The sequence below is a fragment of the Oenanthe melanoleuca genome, chromosome 2 (genome assembly GCF_029582105.1).
Source record: "Oenanthe melanoleuca isolate GR-GAL-2019-014 chromosome 2, OMel1.0, whole genome shotgun sequence".
NCBI lineage: Eukaryota > Metazoa > Chordata > Aves > Passeriformes > Muscicapidae > Oenanthe > Oenanthe melanoleuca.
Window position 1 is genome coordinate 33,969,053 of NC_079335.1, and position 17,585 is coordinate 33,986,637.

The window sequence follows — 17,585 nt, forward strand, 5'->3', positions numbered from 1 at the left end:
CTGAAACCTGTAATGACTGTGGATAAATTTATGAATTTTTTTTCCTACCTTCACACTCTTTTGGGGAATGACAAGGAGAAAGGAGTTCCCCAAGTGAAGTGATGACTATTTAGTTGGCAAAAAAACATAGACTGGGAATTTAAAATCATAGGTTCTTATTCCTTTGAAGATCAGCAGGTGCAAGCATATTGTTTTTCAAGAACAGACAACAGAGAAGATGGTAAAGATATGGTGTTAGGAAGAATCAGCAACTTCTCTGCAAGAATATGATTATTTGGTATCTGACTAAAATGTCCAGAGTAATATAAGGCAATAGCAGATTCTATAGATGGGAAATTCTCTGTAAGGAGAAGGAACATTTATCTGAGTTTTCACACACACCAATATATTTTGTTGTTCTTGTTGCTTAAGGGACAATTCCAATCTGAGATAGGGCAGAACTGCCCCTCAGCTTGTACACATTCTGCCTTTCTACCTATTGCTTTTAGACCAAAGGATCCCAGTTTTTGATGTTTAGCAGGTGTTCCTCAGGTCTGCAAGACCTTGGATCAGGCTTCTCATTAGAGGGAGTGGAGTGCAGACCTAAAGGAACAAAAAAGACAGTATTTTAAACAACTCTCATAGACAAATGGAAGCCAAATACCAATTCTAAGTATCTTGTCAGTATTTGAACATTATACTTCTTTTCATTGCAGTCAGTCAAAAACAAGAGGGAGGTTGAAATAGGAAACTAAGTAATTTCCTGTTATTTATAAAGCTCATTATAGGGATCATAGTGAAAATTAAGGGAATACCTGTTATTTATTTGTGTGTTTTAATACTTGCCTACAGCCAAAGGTTCTATCACCTGGTGGCTAATAAATGTACAGTTTTTAATATGTGAATTCTCAAAAATGATGACTTAGACTGAGGTTTCAGATTCTCCAGTTGTCTTGGGAATTGCAGTGAGCTGGAAAGTGATAAATCTCTATTTCCTGACACCGATGGAACAAGCACTGTACATGTGCTGTTTACAGTGGAAACCAGTAAGACTCCACATGCATAGCAGATAAATAGCTTTTGGTGCTAACAGTGGGCTAAGATTAATTCTGAGCAGAAGAAAGGTTGTTTCTGTCTGGGTCTGATCATTCTACTGAGCTGTCAGTTACCATTTCAATTAAAGTGTTCAATTATTCAGAGCTGCTTTGAAACTGGAGAGCTGTGTACTGATCACAACATGCATATTCTGTTCTAATTTAGGCACAACTCTCTTATTAACACTCTCCTGAAATCTGTTTTTTTAAGATGCTTAAAATGAAAGTATAGTTTTAGACTGAAAAAAACACCAGCAGAAACACACATCCATCTCGAGAGTTTTAAATTTCACCTGATTTTCAGCCTTTTCCTTCCTGTACTGTCATTTGCCTTAGTGTTTGCAGTGAACTTACATGGCATGACTGAGTTTGTGTACATCTTTGCAAAAATCTGGTCATTTTATGTGGCATTTTTTCCTTGAGGGTGTTCAAAGACTGGTTGCCTGGATTTATTCAGTATCCAACCTGCACAGCATGATGCTGTTGAGAACTGTCCCTTTTTTGGGCACATGGCTCTAACAGTGGAAGCCAGCTGCATTCCTCAAGGCTAAGATCTTCCAGTTCACAGTGCCCAGGGATGCCTGCCCACACATGGTGGACATGGACTTGGGATGCTCCTGGTCTGACCTCCAGATAGTCTTTGCCTCTATACAGAACCCATTACTGTTGTGCTGATTTTAAATGGGCATTGCCAAATTATTTCTTCAAAAGATTTCAGCAGGATTATCTGTTGCCTCAATGCTGTACAGTGCATAACTCATGCACAGGGAGTCTTCTCATTCGTTCTCCTTGCCATTAATCAGGACTTTGTTCTCCACCCCTCTCAGCTCCTCCAGCTGAGCCCTGTCTCCTGCTCCCTTGGCATCAGGCCATTGTCAGCCCATCCCAGCTGCTCACCAAGACCCTGGGATGGTAAACACAGCTGCTTGCAAATTTTGGTTGAGCAACAGTCTTGTATTTGGGACAGTGCAGGCACCAGACAGGAGCACCTGGTGCAGCTGGAGCTTCCCCTTCCCAGTCCTTGTGCAGCCACAGCCACCACAGTGACCTCACACTGCCCCCCTGCCATCCTCACAGGGTCCAACCCCATCACAGGTCTTGTGTGTCACAACTCAGAAGTCAAGGCATCTGGAGGAAGAGTGCCAAGTGACAGCACTTCTCCCTTCTCCCACAGCACAGGCCCTTCTCACCACTGGTGTTAGGGTGAGTCAGAGGTTACCCCTTGTGGCTGACAACCACATCCCAGCCCTGCAGAAGTTCCAGCAACACTGAGTTAAGCAGTCATTGCCTCCACACACTCACTCATGGAGGTGGCAAGAGGTGAAGCTGCAAAGGTCAGAGTCTCCAGAACCAGAACTCCTTCTGCTAAACAAACAAAAATTCTGGTTGTGCCTAACAAATTTTTGTAATGGAGTAAAAATGTGCTCTTTCATTTGCTAAGAGGAGTTGCTGTGTAAAATAAAGTCTCCAAAGCCCCATCTGCACATCTGAAAGGGAAAATGAAAGGGATTTTTTTTTTTTTTTAATGACATTTAAAGCAGTTTCTCTGGCTTGTCTACTCAGACAGACAAGGCCTGCATGGGTCAGACCAAGGATTAAGTCAGAATCCTGATTCCTGACAAGGGTAAACAAGTGGAAGGTTAGGAAAAACATATAAATGGAAAGGTAGGTATAGGGTAATCCCTCTCCAGTTTATTTAGTTAGTGCTTGATGAATAACAAGGTAAGGACTGAGCTCATGAAAACTTGCATAAACCAAACAAACCTTCTGTTCAAGGAAATAAAACAACTAAAACAACCGTTGCAGCTTCATGCAGTGGTTCAAAGTCCAGAACTTCTAGCTCCAAAGATAATAATTTCCTGTTCTCTGTAGAGTGATGACTTTTCCCAGCCTTTATTGTGTATTTGCCAATATCCTTTTCATTGGGGTAATATTCCTTTTCCTTTTGAATATGTGCTTCATTTCTCTGTGCTTCAATGCACTATCCATATGTGAGTCTCAGAATTTTCCATGGGCCAGGCCTTCTGCACAGTTTCACAGGATGAACCCTGAACCTCCTAAACAGCCTTTCAGCCACAAGCTGTTGCAATGTAGGCACTGATCTTCCCTGTACAAGACTGAAATCACATTTCTAAAATAGTGGAAAGAGCTCTCCAAGACTACATCATCAGGTCCCAGAGAAAGTTAGACCAGCAGTGAACATTTATCTATAATTTACCCATTGCTAATCAGAGATTCAGGAGTCTCCTTCCTTCTTCCCACTCTGCTCACTGAACCACTGTGAGTGTCAACAAGACATCATTTCTCCTCCACAAGCCCAGGTTTAGTGAACTGGGAAATAAATCTTCAGAAAATGCATTCATGGCTTTTAAATTGCAAAAAAAGAGATTATTTCATCTCATGGTTTTACATGTCATCTAAATTTGTCATGTCGCTAAATTGGCATATATACCTATAATTACAAATACTAAACATCAGATCATTCATGGAGCAGTGAACTCTTTTATGCCATGAAAATACCAAACCAAGTTTTTCAGGGAATTGCTGTCATTAAAAACAAATCATGCATTTATCCTTTACAATCATTTTAACTTAGCTGCCACAGACTCATGGAACACAGCATTGCACCAGAGGTCAATGATCCATTGACTTAGGTTCCAATCAGAGTACAGTATTTAATTCAAAGCCTAATTTATGCATTTGATTTTTTTCTCCTCCCTAGGAATCAGCAGCCTGTAATGCTGTTAACGCTCTTCAGTCAGCCTATGGTGTAAGATACAGATATGGCCCTGCATCCAGCACTTTGTGTAAGTTTCCTTCTGCAGGTTTGTGACTTTGACCTTCCTACAGTAAGAAGGAGAACACCCTCATTATAACAAAGAATGCAAACACTATTTAAATGAAGTTTGTTCCGGTTTTGGGTTGTGAACAACGCAGAAGAAAGTTTTGCAACTGATTTAGTCAGTTGATTGCAGTAAGATTAACCCAACTGATGCAATAAAAGAGATTAAAATGCAACGCACTTGAGAGTCAAAAGCCAGCAAATAATATATTCATACCATATAAAACTGTGGGGTTTTTTAAAATGAAAAACTAAGGTCTTAAAAACCATATCTTTATCAGATATTGCAAATGCACAACTAAGTTATAACAGCATTTGTCAGGCCAGCTCTCTGTAGAGAGGTAAAAGAAAAAGAAGTTCCACAGGTCTTAACAAGACACTTTTTTTTCTTTACTGAAACCCTGAGGTCTGCATGCTGTGGCTAATGACAATAGACACTGAAAAAGTGAAAAGCTAAAGACTTTTCACAAGTAACCTCCTGCATCTCCTCTGCCATTGCTGTGTTTCAACTACAGTTCCACTTATCATGGGCCTCCATCTCACAGCATAGTCATCATCTTGTGCTCATTACACTACAGTCAGTCACTATGTCAAAGGAAAAGCAGTGTGAATTAATGCCAGAATTGCAGATTACAGCAGGCCACATGAGATATTTATCTGTATAATAAACTGTGTCTTGGGTAATCAACATAAGGAGATAATGAAAGCAAAACTAGCACACTTCCTCAGGAAGGTTTGTTAATATTAGACACCACCTATGCAAACGCTCTCATGCTGTGGGAAATGGTGAGAAAGTAAGACAAATGAAAAGAATTTTAAAAGCATTTTGAAAAGAAGATGGCAGATTACTTTATCAACTTTCCCCCTTCTCACTGCAAATGAATTGCCTAAAAAACCCAATTAAACCTAGGAGCATGCAGAGCTCTGCAGTCCAGCTGGGAGATCTTTGTGGAAGAAAAGCTTTAGACTGTGCTCACATGGAGACAAGAACAGTTTGAGGCTTTATTCTAGATACTCTCTTTTATTAAAGTATTGCCTTACACAAAACAGTTAAAATATTTTTCCCTATGAAAATGAAGGGTCTAATCCATATTGTGCTGAGCATATTTCACCAGGTGTTGGGTGCTTATGTTATTCTCTGAAGGGTGTTCAGGATCAGGGCAAGCAACAGCTGGAGTTGCAAGTATACTCAATGAGACCCAGAGACAAAACACCACAAGAACCCTCTGGTGATTTCAGACCTGCATTTAACATTTTTTTATGCTTTCTCTGAATTGCTTCTTTCAGATGTGAGTTCTGGCAGCTCTATGGACTGGGCCTACAAAAATGGCATCCCATATGCATTTGCATTCGAGCTGCGTGACACTGGCCATTTTGGATTTTTGCTTCCTGAAACACTGATCAAACCAACCTGCACAGAAACCATGCTTGCAGTTAAAAATATAACTCTTCACTTGCTGAAGAAATGTCATTAAGATGGATTTCTAGGAGCTGGAAGTAAATGTTTTACTCCCAGCGGTGATGCCTTTCAGTATGTTCAGTTGCCATTCTAAGTTTGGCCACTTTGGAATTCTAGAAGCTCATGGGAAATGTGATATTGTTTCTGCCAAATTAACTTAGTGGAAAATGGAAAAGAATAATTCAATATCTGCTTTTCTAAAGTCTATAAAGTTGATATGCTAACTTAGTTACTAGTTTGGTGCAAAAGAATTTCTTCTTTTTGCAAAAATCTTTAATTCCGTAATTTTGGTGAGGCTGTTCCTAAAATAAAGTGCCACTTCCAGGCAGTTCCAGGCCTTACTCCTTTCCCTAGTATGAAGACTTCCCATGAGGTGTCTCGAACCACGGGATAAAGTTTACATTCATGTAAATATACTGTGTGACCCAGCACAGACCTGTATCTACAGCAATAAATGCCTTATAGTGGTAGCTGGGTACACTGCAAGTGGTAGTGTGGCTTCCTTCTGTGTGTATAGGTACATACATACATATATGCACTTTTGTGATTTTTTTTTTTCATATTATGCAATAATTTGTACTGAGGTTTCTTTTAACTGTTCAGAGAAATCTACTTTCAAGTGTATATAATTGGATTGGACTCAAAATCAACATATTGTCTTTGAAAATGTAACTTTCCTAATGATGTGTAAGAATTATAATGAAATACTGTTGAGATAGACAATATTCTGCTTTATGGAGAGAGAAAGCAACTTGCCATGACTTGGAACTTGAATCTGGCAGTCGACTGGTGCATCTGCTGCAGACAGTGACTGCCTATTTCCACCAGCCAAGGATTTAGCCTTAAACTGTAATTAACTGATGTTTTATTTATCGATAGTCTTGCAGTGAGTTCCATGGCTCTTTGGCTATGTGGCTCTTCTTCCTGGAAGTTGTATTTTTTGCATGTTTTAAAGGAATTTATAAATTTTTAATGGATTCTTAAGTGAGCCAGAGGTGAAGGTAGAAGCCTTACAGCTGAAATAAAGTGAATAAGTACCTTTATTATGAAAGAATAATGAAAAGATAACAACATATTGAGGGATTTTTAGTACTTTTAAAATACTAATTTTTAAATCTTATTATATCTGCAGAAGCATATATTTTACTTATGAATTTTGAATTTAATCTTATGCCACTACATATTAACTAAAACATATTTGTTAATAAAATTGTCAAAGACTTTTGAAGTATTCTTCATATTTTACTTAAGTTTTAAAACTTTAGTTCAAGTATGTAACAACTTTACCTATCTGTAAAACATTCTTGATGCTAAGGATGGGGAATTTAAAAAAACCTACATCCTCTCTAAATAAGCACTTGAACTTAGCAAATGGGCAATCTTTTCAAGTCTTATAAGGAAAGTACTGTATTTAATTAATAATATCATTGTTTTCAGGACTGCAAAAGGCAATCAGTGAGCAAAGATGACAGAATTGCATTGTATTTGTCTAACATTTTGTTAATAAATGTGTTTATTTTACACAAGTTTCTGAAGGCTTGTTCAGATTTGTTTAATTCAGTCTTGTTTGAGTAATGTAAGTTTCTATTCTGGTTTATTAAAAGTCTAGGGGACAGAAGACCTCAAAATAATAATCTCCAATTGCTTATGACCATAACCATTAAATCTTTTGAAGACAGCAATCACTGTCTTTTGATATGCACAGATTCCTGACCAATGGCCTTGATAGTGGTATAAATGATTAGCACCAATCATTATGTGTTATTCTGAATTTAGGTGACAAGATTGAACTTACTACAAAGACATAAGAGACTGAAGAAGAGAATGAATGTCTGATTTGCATTAGGCAAATTCACCTCTGAATTGCTACAGTACAAGCATGGACCAGGAGCAACCAGATTTTTATTTGATGGTTTGATTCCTGATTGTAGTCCAATAGTTCATCACATGAAATATTTCAGCTTTATCATCTTCATATCTTTACAACTCCACTGGTAATAAAAAGTAATGGAACTCTTGGAACAAGAAAGGGAAACAAACAAATAACCTCATTTAGGTACCAAAAGGACCTAACATTTTAGACCTAGCTGACATTCTTGGACAGGAAAAACTGCAAGTATTCTTAGATTTATCTAAGAAGTTCTGACATATAGAAGTATTTGATATCAAACCCTTTCCATGAATAAAGCTACACCCTAACATATGGATGGACTCTGCTTGAACACAACGTATGACATGCAACTGAGAACTCTGAGCTGAGTTTTGAAGACTTGTGCAGGGTAACTTAGTGCCCCACTTGTATTCACAAGTGTAAATAGTCTTGGAGCCCTTTAATTTTAGGGTCATTAAAGCTGGTGGAAAGACAGTTGCTAGGAAAGAATAAAACCTGTTTACTGAATTAAATTTTTGTAAGATAATTTTTCAGCAAAAGAGTAACTCTAAATGGAGTAGTTCACCCTAAGGAAAAGACTAATGGCAACCAGCTATTTGGATATGAAATCATGTATATATTTCGTGACTTATAAATGTTACCTCTCAAGAACAGCTCTTTTTTATTTCTATAATTGCTTGCATCTCTTCCCTTTGAACTTTTCTGCAATTTTTATTGACTAGACAACAACAGAATTGAAAGCTGATTTTGAGAAAAGTGAATTTATTTTATGATCATAGGTACAGTTTATCATTCAACACAATAAAAAGTACATGAACGGCAAAAAGTAACCCAGCAGTCAAAATTGCATATATAGCGATAATGTGAAATCCAGAAGTTACACTTCCACTGATTATTGACAGAATAATTACAACCACTTCTGTAACTTGGAAAACAGCACTGTTCTTTTTTTAATAGCTTTTAATTTTTATAAGCAAATCTCTTTGATTAATTAGTAGGAAGGAAACAGGTCCATGCCTCAAGTCACCCTTCCCAAAAACAAGTATCACAAATTGCATTAAATTATCATTCACAAATTGATTAAAAAAATGCCTTTAGAGGTTAAAAAACTATTGAGCTTTGTTTCAAACCTTGAATAAAGACCACTGCTGATGGGTGAAGCTGCTTGTGTATTTTCCAGAAGTTGCTTTCAGAGGGTCAGTGTATTTGGTCCCTCGTAACATACAAAGCCTAGGTAAAACTGCAATTGCTTTCTGAGAACTGCAATACCTTTGCCTAAATTTGAATTGGAAGAGTCCAAATGACCTTGAATGCCAATATGCATTTATATCCAGAGCCACTCTGCTTGCCCATAGGAAACAGCATTGTGCAGATTGAGCTGCCTACTCGAGGACTGCACAAAATAGCCATTGATGGACAAGACTGTGTCTAATTCTTAAGGCTGGGAAGAAAGCTTTGTATTCCCTATGAAAAATGAGTTAATATTCAACTGCTCCAGTTTATTTATGTTAAACAATCCCTTCACTTTTTATATTACATTCATTTTAATGGCATCGATCAAAGAATAAGATACTTGGTAGCGTGGGTAGGGTAATAGGTACTTTTGTAAGCACTTTGACCTTTGGTAGTGCAAAACTACTACATCATTTCCATAGTTCACTGTTTTATAGCAGTCACATTCAGTCTCACACATTCGTGTTTTTGAAGTACATATTACCATCTTCAAGCAGTTCTTCAGTGACAGTAAAACACCAGAACAATATCTCAGATGCACAGAGATACAACTATTGCTCTGCTGTAGAAACCATAATAAGAGAACAGAAATTTAAATAAATTACAGAAAGACTTTTTAAGTATAAAGTCTATGGCATTAGGTATATTACTTAAATATTTTTAAATGCTCACAACAAAAAATAACTTGTAAATTTGTTGGAAATTTAAAAATCTTCTGTCCACAGAAAATGTAGATTATTTGCCATGTGCTTAATGTATGCCTGAGTCTTATAATTATTCAGGATAAAAAATCAGGTCCAAACAGCTGCAATTTCCTTCTCCTTCATCATGTAGGAGAGAAGCTGTGGGTGGAGAGAGCTGCCCTCTGAGTGACTACATCAATAGATTTTCCAGCCCTCTCAGCACTACCAAGTCAGGAGTACTGATGCTGTTTGTGGGGCTATCTTGGAGGAAGTGGAACAACTCCAGAGTAGTTTTCACTCTTCTTGGATGAACATGTCTGTCACCCTACTCATAATGTGCTGGTTGAGAAGTTATCAGAAATTCAGCCTTAGGCTGCTCCTGGTGTCAAAAGGGCCTGCCTTAACAAAAAGGTCTTCAGTTAACATCTGCAAGTTTGAGAACTAGCAGTGAGATAACACATGATTCTCCTTAGAAAACAATGTCTGGGGCAAGGACATTGAGAACTGGGATCTCTTCAGTCCCTGAATGCTTGTCCTCGCCTGACAGGTGGGAGCAGTCAAGCAGAAAGTCTCTGGTCTCTCTACTTTAAAGGTAGAGGTCCTTTCAAGCCTTCTTGTGAGAGACCACATCAAACACAGCAGGGCTTGCCCTTGGATTCAGACACCAGGGAATGCACTCATAAATAATAGATTCAAATGTTAATTAAAAAAATCTGCCACTGTCCCCAGCCATTAAGAAAGCATACTTTTCCTGTGACAAGGAAAATCCATCCATTGCCATAAAAATGTGGTGTAATATATTCCATCAGTCCTGCCTGCTCTGAAAGTCCAGCCCCTTTAGCATTGCTTGGCCTTTTTGAAAAAGACATGTGGCAGAACAGCCATAACAATGAAATATTTTAAACTACTCCCAGGCCTTTAGTAGCATATACTTTATATAAAATAATAGATAACAGCTTCTGAAATAAATATTGTGGTATGACTGGAAGCAGAGGTGTTTTAGTCTTTTTTGCTGACTATGACTATTCCTCTGCATACCAGGATGGATCAATGCTGGGAGGAGTGTCTCTTTTTGCCAATTAATGAAACTTTTTTTCCCATTCTGAGTGGAATATCAAGTTAGGCCTGAAAATACATACACACAAAGGAGTCAGATAAAATTGTATTTTAAAAACAGGATTTTCAGTTTTCTTAAAAATAATGTAGCTGTTAAAATCACTGCCATAGTTTTCAGGTGGCTTACTGTTTTCAACATGTCATAACTGAAAAGAAACACTCATAATTTGAAAGCTGAGCAGAGATAACTGATCTACTCACTGTTTAATTTCCCTTGTTTCATTTTGCTTTGTTGCTAGATTGAGAAAATCTGTTGATTGGACTGAATTGATGGAGTGCAGTCAAAAAGCTGAGTGTAAAGGATTTTTCTGTGCCTAATGAGCTAGAAATAGCTACTTTAAAAAACAAGTAACTTTGTCTATTTTAAGTTCTTTATACAGACTAATTGCTTAACACTGTTTGAATTAAATTATCACAATCACAGAGATGGTTTGGAAAGATCTATTATTATTTTGTTGTGTGCCAACCAGTTTTCTAAGGGTTAAAATAATGACATGCCTACTAGTCTTGTAGGAGAAACAGAGCTGCTCTTTGGCTTGATTCAGATAGCACAGAATCTGTACTTGAGCCTTCTCTAACAGGACAAATCTGCTCTATCATGCTGCAAGCACCTCCATTTTTCTCCCTCCGTTTCAAAAATGAAGTGAATACTGTCTGTGGTGACAATTTCAGGCTATGAAAGAGCCTAACTTTTTTTGGTACTAAATTTAAAACATGAACCTGTTAACATGTGTGAACTTCCCCACATACCTACGCAGAGCCATTCACACACAAACCCTGTGTCTGGCTGCACAATGTGTACTGTGTGATGGTTTATGTAATGGTGTAGCTGCAATTCTTGGCAACCACAGGTCTGCTGATGGCAGGCAGCATGTGTTCAGCATCTCTCCTCTGCCTGCTGGAAGCAAGTTCAGCTTGTCTGGCCGGTTCCCTAAAAGCCCTTTGACACTATTTCACAGCTGCAACACAGGGAGTTCTCACTTCTGCTGCAATGTGCCTCTGTGGGTTACCTGCTACTACTGTTGACACACCATCTATGAGCTCCCCTCATGGGCCAAACACTGTGTGCTGTACCCTACTCATAGGTCAGGTTTTGCTATTATGAACATTAAGGCAGAGGCTGTGAGAGGGTGTTATGCACAGTGTTATAACACTGGGGAGTTTACAAGCCCATACTAATTGCCACCAGGATTTTTGAAACTGCTTCAGCCCATGAACAATTCTTCTATTATTAACCGTTTGCAGGAATATTTTTTAAATAGTAATTTAAGACCAAAAAGCCCCCTTATCTTCCATACATTAAAGATTTCCTTTTGAAGTTTTTGTATTTATTTTAATGAGGTTTCTTTTGTGACAAATGAACTCTCTTCTGAGAAGCTGAGGTTGAAATAACATGAAGTTGCTGTCATGCTGAAGGCTGTTTAGAGAGCCCGTGGATGCTGTCCACTACCTGTCAAATACACACCTCCCAAGACTGCAGATAATAAGTGCAACCTTCAGCAGAGGTCTCAGCAGAGACCTTGCTGCAAAAATGTCTGAAGACCAGGATAATCCTCAGACAGCAGTTTTTATACAGACTGGCTAATGAATGTTGGGAAGCTCTTCTACAATCACTCTCCTCTGGAGCTGAGAATAGGAGCATCACATTTTCACAGCTGTCAGGACTGCACTTTTCAAAAAAACAGTCTGTTGTCAGAGTTTTAACAGAGAAAGGAAGGTCCCCATCCATTTCACACTCCTCTGCACAGCACCAGGGAAGGGCTCCTTTGCTGGTGTGCCTGGCTGCAGATCCACTGGCACCCAGCCCATCAGAAACAGGGTTGTTTGAAATTGATGGAATCGCTGTTTTGTTTTTCTTTATGAAAATCATAAACAACCATCGGTGCTAAAGCCTGAACATGCACAAGAATAACTCTCTCCCATTTAGGTGTCTGTTGAAGGTCACACCAAAAGGTGATTTTTTAAAAATCCCTTTTTGGATTCAGCAATTTCCATTCTGTTGAAAACTAACAGTTTTTATGTACGTGAGGGAAAAAACAATCCCAGAAGACAAATGATTAATGGAAAGTTTTATCCAAAATTATACCAAGTACAGTACATATCATCTTCATGGCCTAATTCTGAACCCACAAAGATGGGACATTTGGAATATGTTTTCTATTTTCATTTGGTAACAGGACTAAAAATAAGGGCAAAGGACAGAAGTCTATAATATAGAATAGACGAAAATTCCAAATTAAGTAGTAAGACTACGCCCTAAGAGCAGCAGATATTTACTGGTATGAAAAGGCATTTGTATTTTTAACCAGGAATAAAATCATTGAAGCAGCGATACTTTAGACAGATGAAGGAAAATAACATTGAATAATGCTAAATTGGAAAAATCCAGAGCTGATGGGTCAGATGACACATTGAGAGAGTGAACAGCTATCAGTGACTAAACAAACAGGTGGAAGAACAAAACTTAGAAAAAATTTGGCAAACAAGAAAATACTTAAATTGAAGGACACTCTGTGTGATACTAAAAAAGTAAACAGATACTATCAGGATTATTTCTAAAAGTAACAGAAAGTAATTGTATTACAAAATTATTTCTAAAAGTAATTTTTTGTAAAAGTACAGAAGACGAGAAGGACACTGAAATGAACAGAATCACTTCTCTGTTCATCTGATGGTCTCAAAGTCCATAATCAAGTTTCTTTTACTTAAAAAAACTTTGGAGTACACCCATGGGGACAATGTTGATTAATATTCAGTGACCTTGAGACATAATTAATTTTTGGTATATGTGGCTATTAGAAAGAGGTAAAAGGTATCTATGTAGTATTGCTAACTACCTTACTTGGCAATACGAGTGTACAAGTTTGCACTTTACCTCTCTAGCTGTACACGTAGATAAATCCTAACACAGCCAAGACAGATTGGTAGCTGCTGTGTGAAGAAGAAGAGCAGTGGATTCCACACAGAAATAGCAAAAGTTGTCTGCATTATATTTGGGGCATATTTCCACAAAGGAACATGCATAAGTGTAAAAGGAACCATGTAGCTCCTGTAAGGCACTGGAACCTAAAAGTGGTTTAAGACTAGCTCCCTCTATGGAAAACCTCTATTGAAAGCTTGCCATAAAATTCATAAAAATATTGATCCCATAGTAGACGTTCATTTCTTCTTCCACTTTTCTTGAAACACCCATAAAGCCATGTAATGAGTTTTCTCAATTCTGCATTTCAATGCACTTTCATAAGTACACAGCTTTTCAAGAACAGATTGATACTATAGCTGAATAGGACAAAGTTGCAGCACAACCAATATACAGTATGAAATTAAACATGTAATAAGTTCCAAGCACAAAAGCAGCACTGTAACCCAGTAGATGAGACTTACATAGGAATGTTTCCAAGGAAGCCTTTCTTAGGCTTCCCTAAATCTCAACAATGTGTATCTATTTAAATCACACTTCATGCTGAGATTCACTGGAGAACAGAAGTCAAGGCTGCAAGGAATGTGAAAACTATTGGATATGTATCATTTTACTTGCCATTCAGAGGGAAATTATTTTAACACATCCGGAGTCAGTCTATCTACCTAACATATACCTATTTTTAAAAGCATCAATAAACAAACAATCCTTAAACTCTGCAGATTTTTTATACAAAAAAATATAACATATCAAGGCTCACACACTTAAATCATGAACAAACTCTGTACTTCACATTAGGTGTTCCCTGACAATTACATATATACAACACCATAAAAAAGATCAAAACCTTTAACAGCACAGCCAATTTTCTTCAGCATATTGACAAAAACTGGCAATAATTCTACAGCCAAAAGGTTTATGTCAGATTTCTGAGATATCCTAGTAAATCTACCCATTCTTACATGTCAGATAAAAAAAACCAGGCACGCTTGTACCTCCTGCTGGGGCACGGTAACAAAGGCTACCAAAGAACAAACAAGTGTCTACAAGAGTTACAAGCTTACCAATGCTGCCACTCACCTCCTGTTTTCCTGTATTCATTCTCTGGGGTGGCAGGCCTCAACTTTCACCTGTCTGGGAGAAAAATTTCATGGTCTTTCTGCTCTGAACGTGGAATTTAACTCATCTGACTTCTGTGTCAAAGCTATTTATCTAAAATAAATCGACTTGGTTCCCTTTGTAGTTGGTAGAGAAAAATAAAGAATGCAGTGGATGACAGATCACATCTACTTTAGGCTTGGTGCCATTGGTACTGCATGAGTTACTCATTAGATGTCAGTATTTTTGCATAGCAAGAGTCAGCTTATGAGTATTAAAAATAAACGTTATTTATTTTAGTTATAAATATTTGTCTAACAGAAAATAACGTCCATGTAATCAGCAAACTGTCTATATGTATTTCTGTCATGTAACTTTAACTCAGGTAGGCCTAATTTATTCAGCCCAGCATCTTTCAGGTGCTATGGACCATGAATGCTTCTCCTTTTCTGTCTCTCATGTCTCTTTTAATCCCACCTGCTATTTTTGTTACTCTACATTCACATTTCATTTCTTGTCCTTTTATTTTGCTGGAGAGAGAGAGCCAAAAATGTAAGAGCCTCCATCAATAACAATTAGCCATCTAACAGTATCTAATGAGTTAGCTGCTTGGTGAATTCTTCTTCTTTTTTTCCTGGACAGATTTTTAAGAAGTCAAACAAATACTACAGAATACAAAAAAACCCCCAAAGACACATAGTGTATATTCATAGTACATGAATAATCAAGCAATGCAGAATGTTCAGATTCTATGATAAGGCAGTTCCAAATCTGTCAATGAAATAATAAATTCCAGGGTTGTTAAGACCTTGTGGATTTTACGCCAGCAGCTGCCTGGCTGACAGCTGAATCCATAGTAAACACCCCTGTAAACAGTCAGTCTGCTCTGTTAATTGTTTCTTTTTTTTGTTTATGATATTTAAAGTGAGTTTGCTGAGTTTAAAGTGAAAATGTTATTTTTATAAGAATGTATAAGAACTCCATATTTGATGCAAATTATCAGTAATGGAGACTAGTAAACAAATATTCAAAGTCAGCTATAACCTCTTCAGCTTCCACTGCAAAAACAATATTTTTCTTGTAAAAGTCAATACCTTCATTAGAAAGAAAACTCACTCTGAGTTTTTTATGAGCAAGTAAAATAAAATTCAGTCACACATTGATGGTAAAACATTTATCAGAATTATATGTCTGAAATAAATACTTTCTAGCAAATGATGTAGTAAAAGCAATCTCAGAATTTATGTGCAAAACTAGTGACTACAGATTTTTGTATTCTGTGATTTTTAAAAATTAGCATTTTTGCAATTATTGCAATAAAATTTATGTTTGGAAATGCACCAGACTCTTTCAATACTAAATTTCACAGAGTGACCACATTTACCAAATGTGCACAAATATGCAAAACTTGCTATAAAACATTGCTGTTATCTCATGGATTTTTAAGCCAGAGCACAGTCAGCTTCCATAGAGGGCTCCCACCTATTTCAAAGGATGCAACCTCATTCTTACACAGTATACCATGAATTTAAAGGAAATTTGCACTTTAATCTTCTACCTTTGATACAGCACCACAGTAAAACGTGAAAATGGGAACTTAAACCTCCACAAACTTGGGGAAAATTCTGATGGGATCTCATATGTGACATGAATACCTCAAATTGCTATTATAAAGCAATGCATGATTTACATACAATTCTCCTTTACATATTTCTCCATGAACTATTATGCCTTAGGATTAAGGCAGCTATCTTGATGGTGCCATACATACTGCTGCACCAAAAAAGACAGAAATTCCAGCTGCCCATGCTGAATGTTCTGGTTTCTAAGTGTCCACACCTGGACTGATCTTATATGAGAGAGCTCACTGGCAGCATGCTTCATTTTGAAAACTGCACCATATTGCATCCTTCTTAGATATGCATTCATGCCATTTCTACACATTAATATACTTGTTATTATATCCTTCTGCACAAGAATACATTATTTCTCTTCTAGAACAGTGAGCAAAAGAGAAGCAATGTGCTGACAGGAGTTTAAACCAGGAAAAGTTAAGGAAGGAGAAACTAATGAATAGAAGTGGTTTGTCAGGGGAGTATTTTAAGGATGACACCTGCAGCAATTCAGAGGCTTACCCCCACCCCATGTAGACCAAGTAGACCAATTCATGCTCCATGCTATAACCTGCTAGTAAATAAATGTAACTAAACTTTTATTGCTAAATGTATGTAGTCTCAGAACTAGCCAACAAAGCAAGTTTGGTCCAGGTATACATAAAACACTGTAAGGATTATCATTAGCATAAATTTCTATTGTTATGTATCTGTTAAAAGGGCCCTGTAGAACTATCTGCTGCATGTCTCTCAAACTATGATAAATGAGATTTGTACCAGGCCAAAAATGTTTATTTGACTTTCTTAGCTACAAAAATTATGAACCGAACTTCAACAGTACAGCAAAATTCTCTGATAGCCACTCTCCACTTCTGTACGGAGAGACTCAAAATTGTAAAACAAAGAGACAGCACACAATATAAACCTCCAGATATCAAAACTTAACACTCCAGGTGTGCCTGGATCAACAGCCAGACAGCAACAGCTTTCAATGTCATGAAAAACCATCCATTGTACATGCTGTGAACCAATCACTTCAGTTTTTCATGATCCAGATTGCACATCAGCTGTGACATTAGACTTGAAACTACAAATACCATGGAAGTCTAATCAAAATTGTTGCAGGTGTTTCAAAATGTCTTGTAAAAATATTTAAGTGCACACGTAGCAAACAGCTAACTGGCAAATTAGAATGAATCACTACAGTGATTCTTTAATGTCTTTCTTTTAGGCAAAAAAAAAGTATCCATAACTTCCTTTCAATTTCATCTTTCAAGTTATTCATATTAAAAACCTTTCATTCATGTAATGAAGACCACAATTTATAAAGTATATGCTCAAACGTCAGTTATTGCATTTTTGACAGGAAATGACCCACTGCAGTTGCTGGAGGAAACAATCAGGCAGAGTCAAAGCTCATTTCATGGCTGAAATAGCCACTTTAAAAGCTGTTATTGCTTCAGCCCATTGTTTCACACCTTAATTCACATGACTTTTATGACCCCTCTAAATGTTTCAACTTTGGTATTAATATTTTAAAATACATGGAAACCACCCTTGTTACTCATTTGACTTACCCTGCCCAGAGATTAAGGGATATTTTTCTCCAGCTGAATTACACTCAACTTTTCTCAGTCGATTTTCATTTTCAACTGTT

General features: G+C 37.3%; 1 protein-coding gene across 1 annotated transcript in view; it reads left to right on the forward strand.

Annotated features, from left to right (window-relative positions):
* Nucleotides 1–6,905, forward strand: part of CPA6 (carboxypeptidase A6) — an 80,443-nt gene extending 73,538 nt beyond the window's left edge. The window contains exons 10-11 of the mRNA XM_056486094.1: nt 3,796–3,880; nt 5,203–6,905. Of these exons, the coding sequence (XP_056342069.1) occupies nt 3,796–3,880; nt 5,203–5,390 (273 nt within the window). The 3' untranslated portion in view covers nt 5,391–6,905. The remainder of the gene's footprint in view (nt 1–3,795; nt 3,881–5,202) is intronic.
* Nucleotides 6,906–17,585: the final 10,680 nt, after the last annotated feature.